This window comes from Chinchilla lanigera, unplaced genomic scaffold, assembly GCF_000276665.1.
Source record: "Chinchilla lanigera isolate Chin_1 unplaced genomic scaffold, ChiLan1.0 scaffold00037, whole genome shotgun sequence".
In the NCBI taxonomy this organism is placed as follows: Eukaryota; Metazoa; Chordata; class Mammalia; order Rodentia; family Chinchillidae; genus Chinchilla; species Chinchilla lanigera.
Window position 1 is genome coordinate 21,249,310 of NW_004955438.1, and position 17,761 is coordinate 21,267,070.

At 49.4% G+C, this 17,761-nt stretch overlaps 1 protein-coding gene across 3 annotated transcripts in view; it reads left to right on the plus strand.

Annotated features, from left to right (window-relative positions):
- Evl (Enah/Vasp-like) overlaps window positions 1-17,761 on the plus strand; it is a 99,897-nt gene that overhangs the window by 50,549 nt on the left and 31,587 nt on the right. For all 3 annotated transcript variants that reach the window (XM_005390426.2, XM_005390428.2, XM_005390427.2), the window contains exons 2-3: window positions 3,778-3,946; window positions 11,792-11,969. In XM_005390426.2, coding sequence (XP_005390483.1) covers window positions 3,778-3,946; window positions 11,792-11,969 — 347 coding nt within the window. The remainder of the gene's footprint in view (window positions 1-3,777; window positions 3,947-11,791; window positions 11,970-17,761) is intronic.

Sequence of the window (17,761 nt, forward strand, 5' to 3'; positions counted from 1 at the left end):
ATCAAGACCTCATAGGACTCAACCTTACCACTCCTTTCGTGCTTCTTCTTCAGGAGAGCCGAAAGTGGGCACTTTGAGGCATGTCCACACCAGCCTGAATCATACAGGAACTGTCAGGAAGGAAGTAGTAACAGTCTTTTTTATTCAGCAAAGAGAATTTCTTATGAATGCATTTTTAAAAGTAGCTCATTCAGGCCAAGGATATAGCTCAGCAGCAAAGGGCCTGCCAGGCAAGTGTAAGTTCGTGAGTTCAATTCCTGGTAGAAAAAAAAAAAAAAGTAGCTCATTCATAAATTTATGCAGCACATAGTATTTTCAAGAAGAAACTATCCAGTTTCCTCAAAGGATAACCAAGTTGGACATGAGTTTATGCTGCCTGTTGAGTATGTGTAGTTCAGTTTGAGTATTCATTCAAGTGAAGATGTTGAGAAGACATCTGAACATACCGAACTCAGAGAAAGTGACTAAGCTCGATAGCAATGCAGATTTTATTAAAACAAACCAAAAATATCTAAAGGGATAACAAGCCCAAATTAGCAAGACAAATCATAAGTAATGTTAAAGTATACTTTCTTGCATTTATGTTTTGTTCGTGGCAATAAAATAAGCAGAGGCAAACACACTATTCAAACAGGAGGGAAAAGAACTCTAAGGGTTTTGGTTAACCACAAATTTAATTTGAACCTGAAGTGTTAAAAACAACACCCCCAAAAAGGAACCTGTGGCTATTATTTCAGTAACTAAAATAGTTATTGGTGTTTAAGCGTCTAATAGATGCTGGGCCAGTACAGAGTATTTTATTTATACATCTCTGTTCCTGATACCACTGAAAGGCACGCGTGTTACCCCAGCTCGCCTCGCCCCCTCAGGGCCAGCGGCTCTCTGCGTACCTCGTGGTTCCCGCCTCTGCCCGGGCTGCTGTCTCCTCCCCTCGCATCCCACATCCGCTTCCTGCGTTCGTCTCTGAGTTGAATGTTTTGTCTTTAAGCCCACACAGCATTTTCTTCAGAAAGTCTCCCATCTCCCCTCCTGAGGATAAGTTTTGTAGTTGTTTGTCTGACTTCCTGACCCTGAGAACCAGAACTGGCCCACTCCTCTGGTTCTTGTCTAAACATAGCTTGACTCACTGGCGTCTGTGTTTGCTGGACGAAGGCTAAAATATCACACCCACTTTTAGGACCCAGCACTAGAGGTGAACATGACAAGGCAGGGGCTCAGTGGAAAGGCTTCCAGGGATAGCAAAGGGACTGATAGCTTTGTGGTGTGGATAATCTGCAAAAAGCCAAGACACCCATTTCAGCTGGCCATCCCCGCAACTCTGGACAGCAGCAAATAGAATGTCACACGGACCAGCTGACCACCAGTGGGCCGCTTGGGAGAGTAGTAAGTTCTGCTCCGTGCCGTTCAAAGCCTCAATGCTGTCGTCAGATCTGTTTTATTGAACCGTGAGAGGATTAGATGGCTGAGGCTTCTTTTCAGCTCTGGGGACCCACAATGAGCATTCATTAGGCACCTGCTGGATGCCAGCTCCCACAGCGAGCGGAGCGTGGACAGACGTGCTCCTGGCTTCGTGGGACCTGCACTACAGCACAGTGCCTCATGTTGGGTCTCCCGGAGAGCAGATGCTGGGACCGTGCAGACAAGTTGTGCATAAAAGACTTACTGGGGAAACCTTGGTGGAGGAGGCCCGGAGAGCCTCAGGCCTGACACAGGCATGACATCTGCCCAGGGAGAAAGGGCAGGACGATGGGCAGAAGCATCTCGGACCACAGCATAACCCTGAGGAAGTCTGGACAGGCTAACAGGAAGGCTTCCCTGGTGGAAGGGCCCCTGGCTAGGCAGCGATGGGTCAGTGCGATCCTGCCATGGCTGGTCCCTAGCTGGGAGCATCCTTGGAAATGCACAACCTCAGCGCACATTCCAGGGACCGCTGTTCAGCCCCACCCCCAAACAGGTTCTCCTGAGGGCGGCTGAAGGGCACACTTCCATGGCGTGGCCCTATTGCGTGGTACATTTTTAGGTACCCACCCTCCAGCCCCTGAATCAGCAGGAGGGCTTCAGGGTCACATGCTGGCAGGTGGTGGAGCTGGGATTCCACCTCAGATCCCTGTGACTTAATAAAGTTACATTTGGTTGACCGATATCATCATGCATTTCAGGATCTCTGTAGCCCTGGAGAAGTATCTGGAACACATGCCCAGAACCATGGTCACAGTGAGCAACTGCGTGTCGACAGCAGTGACAAGCCTCAGCCCATCAGGCGATTTATGATTAGTTCATGTTGGGATGATTTGAACTGAAGTCTGACTGACTGCCTGTACAGCCTACTCTGATTTCTAATAGACTTTTTGACCAAAGATAGCCAGGGGAGGAATAACTCCCCCTAAGCCTACATGAAAAACCCAAATTATAAATAAAAAGCAGGAAAAAAATGATAGGTAATAGGAAGTAGGGAAATAGAGCTTTCTCAAATGAAAAGGGGGTCAAGAGATGGGAGGGAGAGGGAATGGGAAGGCAATTCAGGTGTGTTATGTTCATGGACCAGCTCCACACAAGGGCTGGGACACTTACGTACTGTAGAATGGACCGATACAAATTTTAAAATAAAAAGGTACAGCAATCCAGGCTCCAGAACACAGAAGCAGTAAGTGCAGTCCCTTGAGTGTGGGATGTGTGATGAACTGTGCAATAGAAAGACACAACCCCACTGTAGACCAGAACCCCAGCAGCTCATGCCCAGTACTCAACCAGATGCATCTGAGTGGGCAGCCACAGCCTGCTTTCGACTGCTCAGCCCAGACCCAGAGCTGGGTGGCAAGGCTGACCCTCAGCAGGCAGGCATTTGGAAGGTTTATGACCCAACACTGGCACGTAACAACCCAGAAGCGTGCATAGGAGTTTGTCTGAAGTAAAATGAAGGCCGAAATGGCACTCCATGCAGACAGGGCATTAGTCTGTGGCAATCTGCACCCTGGCCATTCCACAATCTGACCTACAGAGGCCCTGAGGAGGCGCCTCTGGAATCCTCGGGAACCCATGACACTGGCCAAGTTCAGGATTACAGGTCACTGAGGCAAATGGGATAAACCACAATTTCTGTCACCCAGCACCCACAAGGCTGGGACAGGGATCTTTTCCAAGTATTTCGGTTCCCTGCCTTCTTAAAGATGGTAAAGTGAACATAATTTGGCTTTTTCTTGACTACCTGGCTTCACCGTTAGGATTATTCGTTGGACACACCTGCTTCACTGTCGTTGCTCCTGAAGGTTGGGTTTTGGACTTTGTTTCCTGTTTGTCGTTGTCTTTAGGTGACTGATAACCTCACTCCCCACTGCTGTCAGGGTCTCCCTTTAACAACTGCACCCCGCTCTTCATTTTGGGAATCCTTGTGTACTAGAGACTGAGGTACCAGGGTTGGGCTTGTGTGTAAATGCAGAGCCTGCGGGCTCTGACGCACCTATGCATTTCCATGTTGTAATGCAGTGCCTAGGACGTTATAGACATTGGCAAGTTGTAACAGTTCCTCTCTTCTTGGTCAGGTGCCTTTTCCCCGGGAAGCAAAGGTGGGGCTCTCTTCCAGGTTATTCCAAGTTTGGCACCAAACTTCCTCTCTGCTTCTCGTGGTCTCTGGAGAAGGGCCGGCAGCCTTCTCCAGACAGCAGGAAGTTCTAGCAGTCCGAACATGAGCACTGGCCTCTGTTTCACAAAGAGCAAAGCCAGCTTCCATCCACTCCAGCTGAGGCTAATGTTTCGGGTTTTTTTTTCCTTGCTCTGCAGTGAACAGAGTATTTGCCAAGCTCGGGCTTCCGTGATGGTCTACGATGACACCAGTAAGAAATGGGTACCCATCAAGCCTGGACAGCAGGGATTCAGCCGGATCAACATCTACCACAACACTGCCAGCAACACCTTCAGAGTCGTTGGAGTCAAGCTACAGGATCAGCAGGTGAGTGCAGAGGCACAGACCCTACCCTGAGCCTGTGCTCGCCCTCCTCGTCCCCACCCCCAGGGGAGAGGTCAGTATTTGGAATCTGAGGACCTGTGTTCACATTCTGACTCTGTGGCTTCACACACCAAGGTATGAGACCTTAAGCAGTCTATCTCTTCTGAACGTCATTTCCCTATCTGTCACGTAGAGACCGTGATCTGCACCCTGCCTACTCCACGGTGTTGTGGTCAGATTAGAATTACATAGTTGGCGTGGAAAAGCTTTGAAAGCTAGGGTGCATGAATGTTTTCGGCCTACCCTATGTTTACATACACACCTGTAAGGTAGCTATTAAGATTTTTAGTTCACCAGTCCCTAAATCTTACTATGGAAGCCTATGGAGAGGCCTAGAGCTGGGGCTGTCTCCGCCCATCCTGGGTAAATCAGAAGAGATGGTTCGGAATGCATCCGGGAAGTCCCCGTGCAAAGCCATGGTAGTCACCCGTGTCCATCACACCGTGAATATCACGCACATCCCTAAGGCAGAGCTGTCGGACGTGACCGAGACTAAAATCGGGACGGAAACACACAGGCTGCCTGCTCACCCACAGTGATCTTGGTGAGCTCTCCCTCCAGCTTCTTCTCAGACTGACCAGGCATTTTTAGCAGTAAAGTTAACAGGGCTGTGGCTTCGGCGTCCCTGATAAACCCTCCTTCAGCAGCATCTCTAGGAGGCATTTGTTGGTCACACTTCGGCTAAACTGAGGAACAGGCAGCCTGCTGCCTCCGGAAGAATCTGCCTCTTAGCAGCTAGAAAAGAGAACAGACACTTGGGTTCCGTTTCTAGTGTAACCTAGTGAATGGCCTTCTTCTCTGGCCAAAAGAGCCCTGTTTAGTTTCCCCGTTCTGTGGCTAAAAGGGATGTCCCCATTCAGAACCCCTGCTATAAGATAGTCTAACCTTGAACTCTCGGTACCCCTTGTTAGCTAGCTCTCATGGTATGAAAGTTTTTCTAGAAACCCGTGGGAAACTGCTTCCCTGTCCTGATTTACTGGTTCCCTGTCTTTCTAATTTACTGCACCAAGCAGGATAGATAGAATCCTAGCCCCACCTGTGATGACAGTCTAAAACATCTCACAGACTTCCAGAACATTCCATGGGGGGGTAGACTCAGCCTTCGACATGAAGGCCCTTTACTTGCTGTAGTTCCGGAATCCTAGGGGGCGTTCCCTAAGGGTTGGCTTCAACAGTGACAAGTTTTCCATTCCTTTCATGCCACTTAGTCTCCCTGCGGGCACACTGGGAAACAGCATGACTGAAAAGCACCTGTTCTCAACCCGCACTGCCCCCATTAGAGGGAAGCACACGTTGAAGAAGAGGCCTTTTTCCCATGCAGGGAGGGACAGGCTATGTTGATTCTAACTCAGAGGTCTCCCGGAGTCTGACAGAGAAGTATCAAACATAGCCTTTGTCTTAGTCGGTTTCATCATTGCTGAGACACAATACCCGACACCCACAGATTAAGGAGGAGAGGTTTATTTTGGCTCACCATTTCAGAGGTCTCAGTCCATGTGTGGCCTGGTAGCTCCAAGGGGAAAATCTGCATGGCGGAAAGGCCTGGCAGAGGAGAGCTGCTCTCGTCATGGCGACCAGAAGCAAAGAGAGGAAAGAGGAGCCGAGGAGGGAGAGAAACCCTTTCCAGCCACGCCCAGGACCGCCTCTTTCCAGGACCCACCTCCTCACCGCAAGTCCCCATGATCCTGTCACTTCCCAAAAATGAGGTGTTTGAGGAACACTGTAGATCCAGCCACAACAGCCTTCCACTTGGAATCACAAGTTCAAGGGCAAGCTCCTTGCGTGTGGCTGAGACTGCCTTCCCCAGTGGTGGGGCATGGTGGCTAGGAGCATACAAGTCATTCGTAGTTAGTGAAGGCGTTAGAGGAGGTGGGAAGGGTCGCGACCCATAGTAACTTTTGGGGATCTCAGGAGAAAAAGATGGATGTTCACGTTTCCCGTCGTTATGGACCATTATCTCACAACGGCCAAATATTTTAAGAGACAAAGATTCCTAGTCTTATAAATAACAGAATCTCTATGTTTAATGTTCTTTATGGATTATGGAGCACTCGTCTTTTTTTTTTTTTTTTTTTTTTAAGTACTGGAGGTCAAACCTAGAGCTCTTGCACTGAGCTATATCCCCTCCCTTTTGAGACAGGATATTACTGTGTTGCCCAGTCCTGTAGAGTCTTTTCATACCCCTATTTCATTCTCCGAATAACGCTGTAAGGATAATGGTGCAAAAATTGTTATCCCCATTTAAATTGCCAAACAGGTAGAGACAAAACCGGATGCTCATTTGTGGAGAAAAGAACAGGTGTCAAAATCTAACCTGAATCACACTGAAAGAGAAAACCCTGAAGGAGTTTTAGTTGAGACTGAGTGGTGGCCACCCAAAATGTTAGTGAGTTCATGGGCTAAAGTGACAGAAGTAACATGAATAAAATTACTGAATTAATAGCAATAAAATAGCAGCGTGAGTTAATAGAGGTGAGGACAAAAGAAAGGGGACAAAGGAAGCATAGCCCTGCTGCGCACGGGACTGCCCATCCCGCACCCAGAACGCTAGAGCCAAACTTGGGTGGCACAGACTGAAAAGGACGAGGAGGGACCCCTGGCTGGTGAGGGGGCCTGGGAGCAGTGTGATATGCGGAGCAATGGAAGGAAGAATGAGAGCCTCTCACTGGAGAAGAGAAAAACGGAAGAGGGCAGAGCCATGCTTTCAACTCCCAGAGGGCTGCCGTGTCCACTGCTCACATGTACCCCAGAGAACTGCTTTAGTAATACTGTGTAAACAGCATTGTGAAGATCTGAACTCAGTCAGAGAAAGAACTTTTTTACACACGCCCGTAGTTCGGATGGGGTCCTGCGTGTGTCTCCTAGGGCCACATGTTGACATTGAATCCCCATGGTGAGATATTGGCAGGGGTGGGGATTAATCCAATGTGGGTGTTAGAGGTGGGGCTCTGGGGAGGTGCGGATTAGATAAGAGCCCCATGAGTGAATCCTTGTGGTTTTGTAAGAGGAAACAAACAGAAGGGACACACCCATACACTCCCTGCACCACCTGGGACTTTGCTAGCAGGCAGGCCATCGCGGTCATCAGGCTTGGGCTCTTGATCCGTAGAACTGTGAGCTGAAGAAACCTCTTTTCTTTATAAAGTTAGCCCATAAAGGAGAAATCTCATTATAGCAATAAAAGTGGACTATGACGTAAGATACTGTTCAAGGATGCAGTGTGCTGTACTGTGAGCCCTTGAGGCTCTGGCCTCTCGGAAAGGTGATGAGAAAGGCAGTAGGAAGAGAGATTTGGCTTGGAAGGTCCCTCAGAAGTCTTGACCAGCCTGTCAGTCCTGTTGTTTATGGAGCCAAGTAAATACGGAGGATCGGGAAGATAGTTTACCACCGGGTTTCTTTTTTTGTAAAGGAGTCTTAGCTGTTTTTACTCAGAAGCCTCAAAAACACATTCAGCAGTGTTTGGAGTTGCCAGAATTTCCTTTAAAAGAAAGGAAAGGCGCTGTACTTACTCCTGCACTCCCCAGGGTAAAACATGTGCAAACATCGTGATAATGGGATCCTATTTGGAAAGCGCAACATTTTAAAATAAGTTTATCCTTCAGCAAGTAGCTAGATCAGTCCTGCAAAATCCTGGAGAATAAGTTTTGAAATACAGCTGATCGGAAGAGGTTGAAATTTTACAACTGAAAAATGCTAAACTTTATGAACATAAACCCAAAATATTGGCGTGATTATTTAATGTAAAATAAGATAGAACTTCAGATAACAAGTATTAATAAAGAGAAAAACTGGCCTTTGTAAAGATAAAAAGGTCAGTTGAAAGAGAAATCCTAAATTTGTATGTGTCTAATAAAATATGTTGCAAAAAGTATAAAGCAAAAGTGGACCAATTTAAAGGTTTTGAGGAATAAACAAATTCAGAGCCATATTTAGAGATTCTCATCTTACCTCCAACCGATGGATTGAATAAGCAACTGTAAGAAAGATGTCAAAACTATGAATGATATTGTTCGCCAACCTAGTTTATATTGGTAGAAACTACAGCCCGTAACTGTGCAATATACATTCTTCTCAGTACATAAAACGTGGACCAAAATACATCTTGTGCTAAAAAGGGTGAAAATCAGGCAGGGCGTGGTGAATCCTGCTGGGGCTCCCTCCTAGTCAGGAGGCTGAAGTGGGAGGATTGCTTGAGCCCTGAGTTCAAGGCCAGCCTGGACAACATAGCAAGACTCCCATTTCAAATTAGAGGGGAAAAAAAATCAGGAAAGTTTGGAGAAGAAAATATAGGGAAAATCTTCATGATATTGGAGAAGGCAAAGCTTGTTGGATAGGACACAAGAAACATCATAGAAGAACAAAATTATTGTGGACTTTCATTAAAATAGAATTTTTATCGTTAAAAGACAACATTAAGAGAATGAAACCACAAGCTACAGAGTGAAAAAGGATATTCACAATACATATATTTAAATAAGACAAAACACTAGTGAAAAGTTATATACAGATGTCTTATAAATCAGTTTTTAAAAAAGACAAATTCTTTCTTTTCAAAATTGGAGAGAGGGCTCAGGGATATAGCTCAGTGGCAGATTGCCTGCCTTGCAAGTTCAAGGTCCTAAGTTCGAGTCCCAGTATCCACAAAAAAAAATAATAATAATTGGAGAGGAAGCTTGAACAAAAGGGCAGTGGAACATAAGAAACAGTGAGTAAGTGTGTGAAGGTGCTCTGCATTGTTGATCATCAGAGACATACAAATGAAAGGTACGGTGAGCTAGCACTTCACACACCAAGGGGCTGAAGTTAAAAAGACACATAATACCAAGAGTTGTCAAACAACTTGAGCTGTCTTTCTTGCTGGAAAGAGTGTGAATTGGTACAGCCTCTTTGGAAGACTGACTGAGCCCACTAAACTAAATGCACATATACCACAGAACCCCCACGTAGGTGCGTGCCAAGAGGAAGGAGTGCTTATGTTCACTAAAGGGCATGTATGAAAATATTCATAGCAACTCTAATCATAATAGCTGAGTGATACAGTGATACAGCAGTAAGTAAGTGATACAGATAAGCAGAAGTAATAGTGATACAGCAAGCGAGTTCATCGAGAAAGGCACTCACAGGAAAACCAAAAAGGCAGGAATGAACAAAGCTTTATTAAGCTGGCTGATGGACAGTCTCTAAGCAGGAGCCAGAGATGTCCACACCATCTGGGTCTCAGCTCCAGTTTAAGTACATTTTAGGTTTGCATAGTAACCATTACCTCATTTTTGGGAATCTTACAAGAATGCACAAAGTTTACCTTCTCAGGAGCTGTCAGACAGCCTGATTCCAAATGACCATTACAGTTTAACTTTTAGCCTACTTCCCCATTTGTAGTGGTGATATAGCAAAGGCTCTTCCTTTGTTTGCTTTGTTATCTCAGCCTGTCTTGATAAGAAGTGACTTCCAGCCTTTCTCCCATTTAAAACATTTTCCTGTGGCTGGTTCCAGTCTGCTAATGTCCACTAAAGTACAGCAAAAGCAAAAATACTTGAAAACAGAAACTCATGATCTGTCTCATTGTGGTCACCTTACCACTGTTAATGTATCCTCTAACCTTCAGAGGACATCTGTGCTTTTAACCATGGTCACTTCCCAGTTTTCTCATGCATGTACTCCGTTACACCTCCTGCCCTTTCTCTGATGACCCGGAAGTAAGCGTAATCATTTCCACTTGGTTATTTTGCTTTATCTGTGTATTCAGGTGAATCTCTTAGTACAAAGAGCAAAAAATAGAGAACCACACAGGAACACTTGTGTAGAGATGTTGGCCAAAATATCTGCCTGCCAGTAAACATGTGCCTCTCTTTAGGTGATTTGGCACCCACGCCCTCTGGCTTGCTCTCCCTGTCACATGCTGGATCTCTTCCTGATGGGGCACAGCAGAGAGAGCTGTCCCCAGCCCTGCAATCACAGAGCGCTGGAGCCTCAGGGCCACATGAGACCTGTCTTAGTTCCCTTTCTCCTTGCTGAGAGAAAATACCGACGCCCAAAGTTAAAGGGGAAAGGGCTTATTTGGCTCACAGTCTATAAAGGGTTCAGTCCATAGTTGGCTGGCTCCAAGGCAGAGTGGCACAGCAGAGGGGCAACAGTTCATGGCAGGCGAAGGCAAGACAGCAACAAACAACAGCAACAGCAGCAGCCCCTTTCAGTCTCTTATATTTTATCCAGGGTACCTGCCCTTGGGGTGGATGGCATCCACACCTTTAATTCTAGCATCTCACTGTGAATCAGCCTCAGCATCACACCCTTGATCCCAGCATGACACTTAGATGTAGCCACCACAGAGAAGCCCCACCTATGACCACATGAGGCTTTGAGGAGACATCTAGACACAAGCTATCATGAGACCTCAGAAGCATCTTGTCCCTGCCCTACAGCCAGCTCTGTCCATCACATGCCTAACAACTGGCCACCCAACCTCATCTGGATGCTGCCTGCCTTCTCCATGTATGAAGACCTTATTGTATCCCAGTGGGCACTGTGTGCCAGGACCTACGTGAGGTCTTCATGGGTAGGATCCAATCCTCACAGTGCCCTGCGAGGGTGCCACATCACCATGTCATACTGTGTTTCACAGACCAGAAAGTGGAGGCTAGTAAGTTCCATGCTGTTAGACCCCGTGCCGCCAAACCTGAGGGTTAGAGCAGCGGGATGATGACGCCAGCCCACCGGGCCTTCTCCAGCCTCCACTGCCTTCACGAGCTCTACTTACTAAATGCAGTTTTCAGCGTCACTGTTTTTATCTTTTTACTTTTTTTTCAGGGCTAGGAATCAACCCCAGGACCTCACACATGCTAAATGAGCTCCGTACCACTAAGCTACATCCTCAGCTCGCTAATTCTCTTTTATATGTCTACAAGAGCAGTGTAGAGATCAGACAGACCTGCTTTGAGTCTTGACTGCTGTGAGCTCCTGGCGTCTGGCTGCTGTCCTGTCTTCTTGTCCTTCCCTGCCAGGGCTGGTATCGTTAATAATTGGCAATCAGTTAATAATTGTTGTTTGATTAATAATAAAACCATTAAGAATGCTGCGTATGTGTGCAGCATATTCACTTTTCCAAGTTGTCCCTTTAGCTAATAACCTTTTGTGTGTGTGGTCCCGCAGCTTGACCCCAGGGCCCTTGCGCTGACTTACAGCCCTATCCCCCTTTGTAACTTTGAGATAAGGTCTCAGAAAGGTACCCAGTCTCGTCTGTGACTTGCCAACCTCCTGCCTCAGTCGCCCAGAGTGCTGGAATGACAGATGCAAGCATTTATAAATGCATTCTTAAGTACTAAATGTGCACAGAGGCCTATGGGAGGCAGGAATGTGCATTACAAGGATGTAACCTTAAGGGACAGTCTCTGTAGAAGATGTAAGATGTAAATAATGTGTGTGTTGCACCATGCTCCTCCCAGGAGCTCCTAGAGGTCACCGATACTAATATGCGTGTCTCAGCACTGGAGAAAGTGGGTGCAGAAGAATGCTCTGGCCCCCTCAGTGACGCTGACTCCCGGCTCCAGCCTTGGCTTCTGGAGGTTGGGACCACACAGCATCGGCCATTAAGTGAAATAAGGAGCTTCTGGAACCCTTACTGCACTATGGGTTTTGGTCTGAAAATGTGCCTGACCACGCTTTCCCCTTCTTCAAACCCCGTCCCCACCCGTCTCTCGTCTGGAGGATGCGATCTCCTCGGCCCGTCGCAGCTCCGACCGGCTCGCTTACATTTTACTTATTTACATACATTTCTCTCTTTTCCTCCAGGTTGTGATCAATTATTCAATAGTGAAAGGGCTGAAGTACAATCAGGCAACACCGACCTTCCACCAGTGGCGAGACGCCCGCCAGGTCTACGGCTTAAACTTTGCCAGTAAGGAAGAGGCGACCACGTTCTCCAATGCAATGTTGTTCGCCCTGAACATCATGAATTCCCAAGAAGGAGGTAAGCGGGGCTTAGCGTGGCCTGTGGCCCAAAACCTCCTGTTCCACCCGGGCCCCCAGGCCTCTAGTTCTCTGGTGTCCTAGCACTGCCGCTGCATTGAGTAACATGACGTGGGCCCTCAGGGAGCCCTGCTGCCTGACTTGGGGCTTAGAGAAATGTGAGCAATGGGAAGGAGGAAAATATGTTTGTGTCTGACAGTGTATGAGGTCCGGGAGTACTGACGCTCTCCCACAGCTCTGTTCTTCCTCGCCGTCCTACCTCTGTGTTCTAGAATACTTTTGCCGCAGATGAGTGAGCAACTGACAGTTTATTCTTGAATTCAGGTATTCATATGTTTGACAAGTGTCTACCGTATAGCGTAAGAAGCTGGCTAGGCAGAATAGATAGGAAGTGAGCGGAGCCCTCCGCCTCTGGTACTTAGCACTTTGGGGTGGACAGGTTCATTCATGAACAGCGAGCTCTCGTGGATCACAGGACGTGCTCTAACAAAGGTGCGTGCAAGGTACTTGAGGAAACAGGTAACTCTGCCATCTGGGCCAGCAGGGGAGGCGACACTTGAGCTGGAGTTCTGAGGGTGAGCACTTCAGGAGGCGGAGGTGTGAGTGGGCGTCCCAGGCAGAGGCACTGCCTTGGCAGAGGTCGGAGCTGGAGGCGCAGGGCAGCTCGCACACGCTGGGGAAGGCGACAGGTAGGAAAGAGGCTGGAAATAAAACTGGAAGGGCGGAGGCTTGTGCTGTGAAAGTCCGCACAGACCTGCAGGACTTGGGGGGAGCTGGTACTCGGTAGAGATGGTGGGAGCGGGGCTGGGAAGATTTCTGAGCAGCATGGTTAATGCAGAAAAGCAAAACTATGTGTGGCTTTTTTTTTTTTTTTTTTTTTTTTGATACTGGGAATCAAACTCAAGGCCTTGCGCTTGCCACTGTGTGTGGCTTTTAGAGAGAGAACTGAGGCCTTCCTGTCCTGGGTATCTTGACCGCTGCAGACGTGGTCCTGCAGGTGGCTGGGATCTTACCTTGGTGTAGGCACTGGTTAAGAATCCAGGCTTGGACTCGGTTTGAGCCCTGGTTCCGCCACACTGTAGCTGAGGAACAAGATCTTGGGTGGCTTATCTGTGGCTTTCTGTGCTTCAGTGTCCTTATCTAGAAATGGGGACGTTTAGTGTTGCTTTTAACATTTAAATGAGGACTAGAAGAAGAAATGCTAGATGAAGAAATGTTTGGGCCACACACCGCCATGCCTTGGTATTCGCATTCGTGAGTGACATCGCTGTCATCCATGCTGCTGCTGCTGTCACCACCTGACTAAGGAGGGAGTGGGAGCTTAAACATCTGCTTGGCCTGATACGGCTGAGCCGTGGGGCACAAGTTAAGCCCTGGGGGAGTGTGGATGGATAAAGACTAGCTGCGGATGTGTCTCCCCGGCTGTGGCAGGGTGTGTGGGTTTTCCGCCGGGAGCGCAGTGTGCGTTGTGAGGAAGCAGCGCTGGTACTGAGTGCCGCAGGCACCCGAAAGGTGTTTAGCAAACTCTCTCTCCACCGGAGAGGTTGGAAGCAAGCTTACTGTTTCTCGTGAGCCCACTTCCTGCCTCTGCCTGTCCCAGATGTGAGTTACTTTATCTGTACCTAAGGGTACTAAAAGGCCAGAAAAGGGTGAATTGATTCATTCAAAGCACGCACTTCAGTTATGTAAAACTGCTAGTCATTTTAGTAAATTCACTATCCCATCACAGGTAAATCAGTTCCTCCAGCCCTCATTTTCAGGAAAGACAGCCGTGACCCATCATGAGGAGAGGAACTTCTTGGTGTCAGGTTCTGAGCCCAGGCCGCCCTGTCCCCTGTGGATGGAGTGGGGACGGAGTGGGCCGGGCCTGACCTGAAAGCTCACTTAGGAGTAGCCATGACATCCTGTGCGCAGATGGGAGGGCCTGCACCCCTTAACATCAGACCACTTCCATGGCTGAGGTGTGAACTCCTCCGACACCAGGCACAGATCCAGAATTGCAGCCTAGTGTGTTTTCACTAAGTACGTCCCCAGTCTCCACTGCCAGGTGTGACCGAAGTGTCCTTGGCACCAGAAGGCTCAGGCACACATGCAGTCCACTTCCAGAAGGCAGCGTTGTTGTGGCGGCTCTTGACCTCGTGTGATCACATGGCGTGTAAGTGGTGTGGGCAGGACGGTTCATCACATGGGCTCCTGCAGTGAACTTTCCAGAACGGAAGAAGGATTGAGAACCCAGGATGGTGCCTGGTGCCTGGTACACACTCAGCCACACCCCTTCCTCTGCTGTGGGCGGGTGTGGCCCGAAGGCAGATAACCAGCTCCAGAAGCCTTCTAGGGACCACTCTTCAGATGTCTTTGCCAAGACTCGGTGTCTTCCCGGGCTGGGTCTGGCCCCCATCTCCCTGCTCTCCTCCATGTGTGGATAGCACTGGTATTGGCTCTGCCTGGAGCTTCCACGCGGGGAGACACAGGAGACTCAGCGAGCAAACTGAAAGCAAAGCGTACCCCCCACCAGCACCAGGCAGCCTTCCCGTCCCCATGCTTTTGGCTGACTCTGCCACAGCCCTGTAAGACATCAGAGACACCGTCCCTGCTTGAGACCAGAAGCCGGGGCTCGGAGAGGGAAGCAGCTTCGTGTAATCCCCCAGCCACAGAATTAGCCGAAACCCAAAGCCAGCCTCACCTGTGCCCATGGCTCGTACTGTCTGCAGGCTGAGGAGGGGCAGAGGGCTGGGCTTCGGTGTGCTTTCTTTCCTTCCTTTCTGCTGCTCTGCAGTGAAGCCCATGGTTGACCCAGGATGCTTGACATTATTGGAGAGGACTGATGCAAGTGTAATACTTTCGGCACCTGACTTCTAGACATTAGGTAGAAAAGATCTGTTTTTCTGACATTTTGCTGATGTCCATCTTCTTGGGGCAGTGAGCTTGGAATATTTTCCTTTAACTTCAGACCCAACCTGGTAAACCTAACGTCAATTTATCAGGTTAAAAATTAGATGAATAACAGTCACGGAGCCTGGGGGTTTCCATTCCCTGGGTGGGGGAAGGAGCACAGCGCTACCTTGTGGGTTCTCAAGGGTCCCAGACACGGCTTGGGGATCGGGAATTCTCCAGTGGATATAAACACTCCCATCTCTGGCTTACTAGACTCTTCTGGCAGAAATTGACACCTGGAGGTGTTCTGGGGTCGCCAGGGGGTGGCCGGTGCTAATGCTCCGCTCTGCTGAGTGAATGGGACGGAGGTCGTGTGTGTTGGCTCCAGGGAGCCCCTGTCTGGCACAGAGTGTCACAGCCTAGCAGTGGTGGCCGTGTGGGTCACGGCTGATCCACTGTCACAGCACACAGCACACAAACCACGCTGCCCGTCTTTCTAGGCAAAGTACGTGGCCAAGGATGCTGCACGGGCCCAGGGAGGAAGTCGGGGGCCTTCTTTGGCCTCGTGCAGATAAAGTGCTGGTCATAGCAATAGCACTATTACACATTCTCGGCAAAACCTGGGCTTTTTGTTTTTGACCAGGCTGCTTCTCTAATACCCCTTCACTGCCCTTCTTAAGGAAAAGCTCCTACCAACCACACAGCTGAGTGGGGTCCCGGACCCTCAGCCCCGCAGGAAGACCTTACCCAGCTAAGGAAGTACTTCCTGAAACTGCAAAGCTCTTACAATCCGGTGTCTACGTCCTGTGGGTACTCAGGCCAGCTACTATAGTACATTTATTCATTTAGAGGCCTGGGATCCAGATGTACCTGCCAGAGGCATTGGTGGAATTGAAACTTAAGGCTAGGCCTTCGCTTGTAGCTTTTCTGCAACTCACCGCTGCCTCCATGGGTCAGAGAGAGGCAGGAAGTTCGTGTAGCAAGCTCGCGGTGCATGAGCTCTGCCTGTGTCCCCGGCCCCTAGCGGTCTCCTCACTTTGGGGACCTGGGCCCTGTGGACAGTGAGCTTGGCTCATGGCAAGGTTCTCACCCCTGCAAGGAGGATGAGCAAGGACACAGGCGCCTGGGTCATCACTTTGTCTTGTAACCAACTTGATCAGCCTCTGGTGCACCCGCAGAAAGCACCTCCGTCTGTCCTCCTCCGCCTGCATTCTCCGTGAGAGCCCAGCTCCATGTGCTCAAAGCCAGCCACCAGCAGGGGGCAGTGTTGACAGGCTGTTCGCGCACACCCAAAGCTGCGTGGTTTCCCGCCCCACCCATAATTCATTCCCTTATCAGGCATCAGTTGGTGGTTTAAGAACTCCATAAAGGCTGCTCCTTCCATGTGCCTTTACGTGACTCAGCCACTGACTCACTGTGTGACCTCTGAACGATCGATGTGGACCTAGATCCCTACAGGTCCTTCCTGCTCTAGTGGTTTGTGGCTTCCTGTCCATTTTCTGCACTGCCGTGAATTCCAATCCCCTGGCAAACGCCGTCACTGTCGCCCTTGCTGAGAGCAGCTCGAGTAAAATTCTGTGAGGGAGCGAGTGGTGAATGCCCTTCTTTACTTCCTGAGGGGCCCCTGGTGCCTTCAGAACAGTTTCAGAGTGAACCAGTCCTTCTTCGCCGAGGAACGACAGCAAGGAAGTCACCCCTAATCCTATAATCCTGTAAGCCGGAGCCAGCTGCAGCTGCCAGTGACACATCTCTCCAGGTGTGTCTTCCTGTTCATCTGTGAATGGGCCGCTCTCGCCCAACTTGGTCTGTGCACACAGGCTGTAGTGACAGGGGACAGCTTGTGTCTGGCACAGAGCTCCTCACACCCCTGAGGCTCCTGGAGTGGCAAGGGCGATGGGAGCATCTTCTGCTGCAGTGTTGGACCTTAGTCCCTCGTTCCTGACCAAAGAGCCACTAAGACCCTTAGCACTTCCAGAGCACTAAGAGAGTCTGTTTCTAAGCTCCTGAGCCAGCAGGTGGTGGGAGCCCTAGGTAGCTTCAGGGGCAGCTGTGTGTGTGAAGGGAGCTTCATACGCTCAGCCCCACCCAGCCTCCGGGTGGAAACGGGCCAGGGTGCTCCTGAGTCAGTGAGTGCAGCGCACCCTGCGTAGGAGGGTGATGCACCCTGCTTGACTTGGACAGAAGCCCGCAGAGAACTTTTCTGGACTTCGCCCTAGGTGCCCTTTCCTTTGGTGGCTTTGTATCCTTTAGGGTAAATGAGTTATTAAAGCAAATTATCAAGCCCCAGAAGGACATTTGGGAACCCCAGCTGTAGGCAAATCAGCCGGAAGCGTGTGTAACAGGCACGTACTCCGTGTGATTGGTATCTGAGCCAGGCAGGGGCTTGTGGGACTGAGCCCTTCACCTGTGGGGGCTGCACAGACTCCAGGGCATGGGTGTCAGAGCCGAGTTAAAGTGCGGGACACCCAGCTGGTGTCTGCAGAGGACTGGAGGCCTGCGTGGTGCAGAGGCCCACACTTCGAGTGTCAGAAGTGTGGTGCTGTGAGGAGAGCAGCAGACTCCCTGGGTCTGCTTCTGTCACTCACCAGAGTCCGTGAGCCTTTCCAGGTGAAGGAAGTGCCCCACCCTTCATGGCCAGGGTGCTCCCCTGAAAACCATATCAAGATGCACCGTGATGCAGTCGAACTTACCTCTTGTTTGGTTTTTTTAACTTTGCTCATTGAACTGGGGTCTCACTATGTTGTCCATGCTGGCCTCAAACCCTGCACTCCAACAGCCCTCCTGCCTCAGCCTCCCAAGTAGCTGGTACTGCAAGCACACACTACAGTGCCCAGCTGTACCTTCTGTTTTTCATGTTCATTGTCCCCATTTTTCACTGTTACTCTCCTGTGACAAAGGCCACAGAGGGGTGTGGTGCTG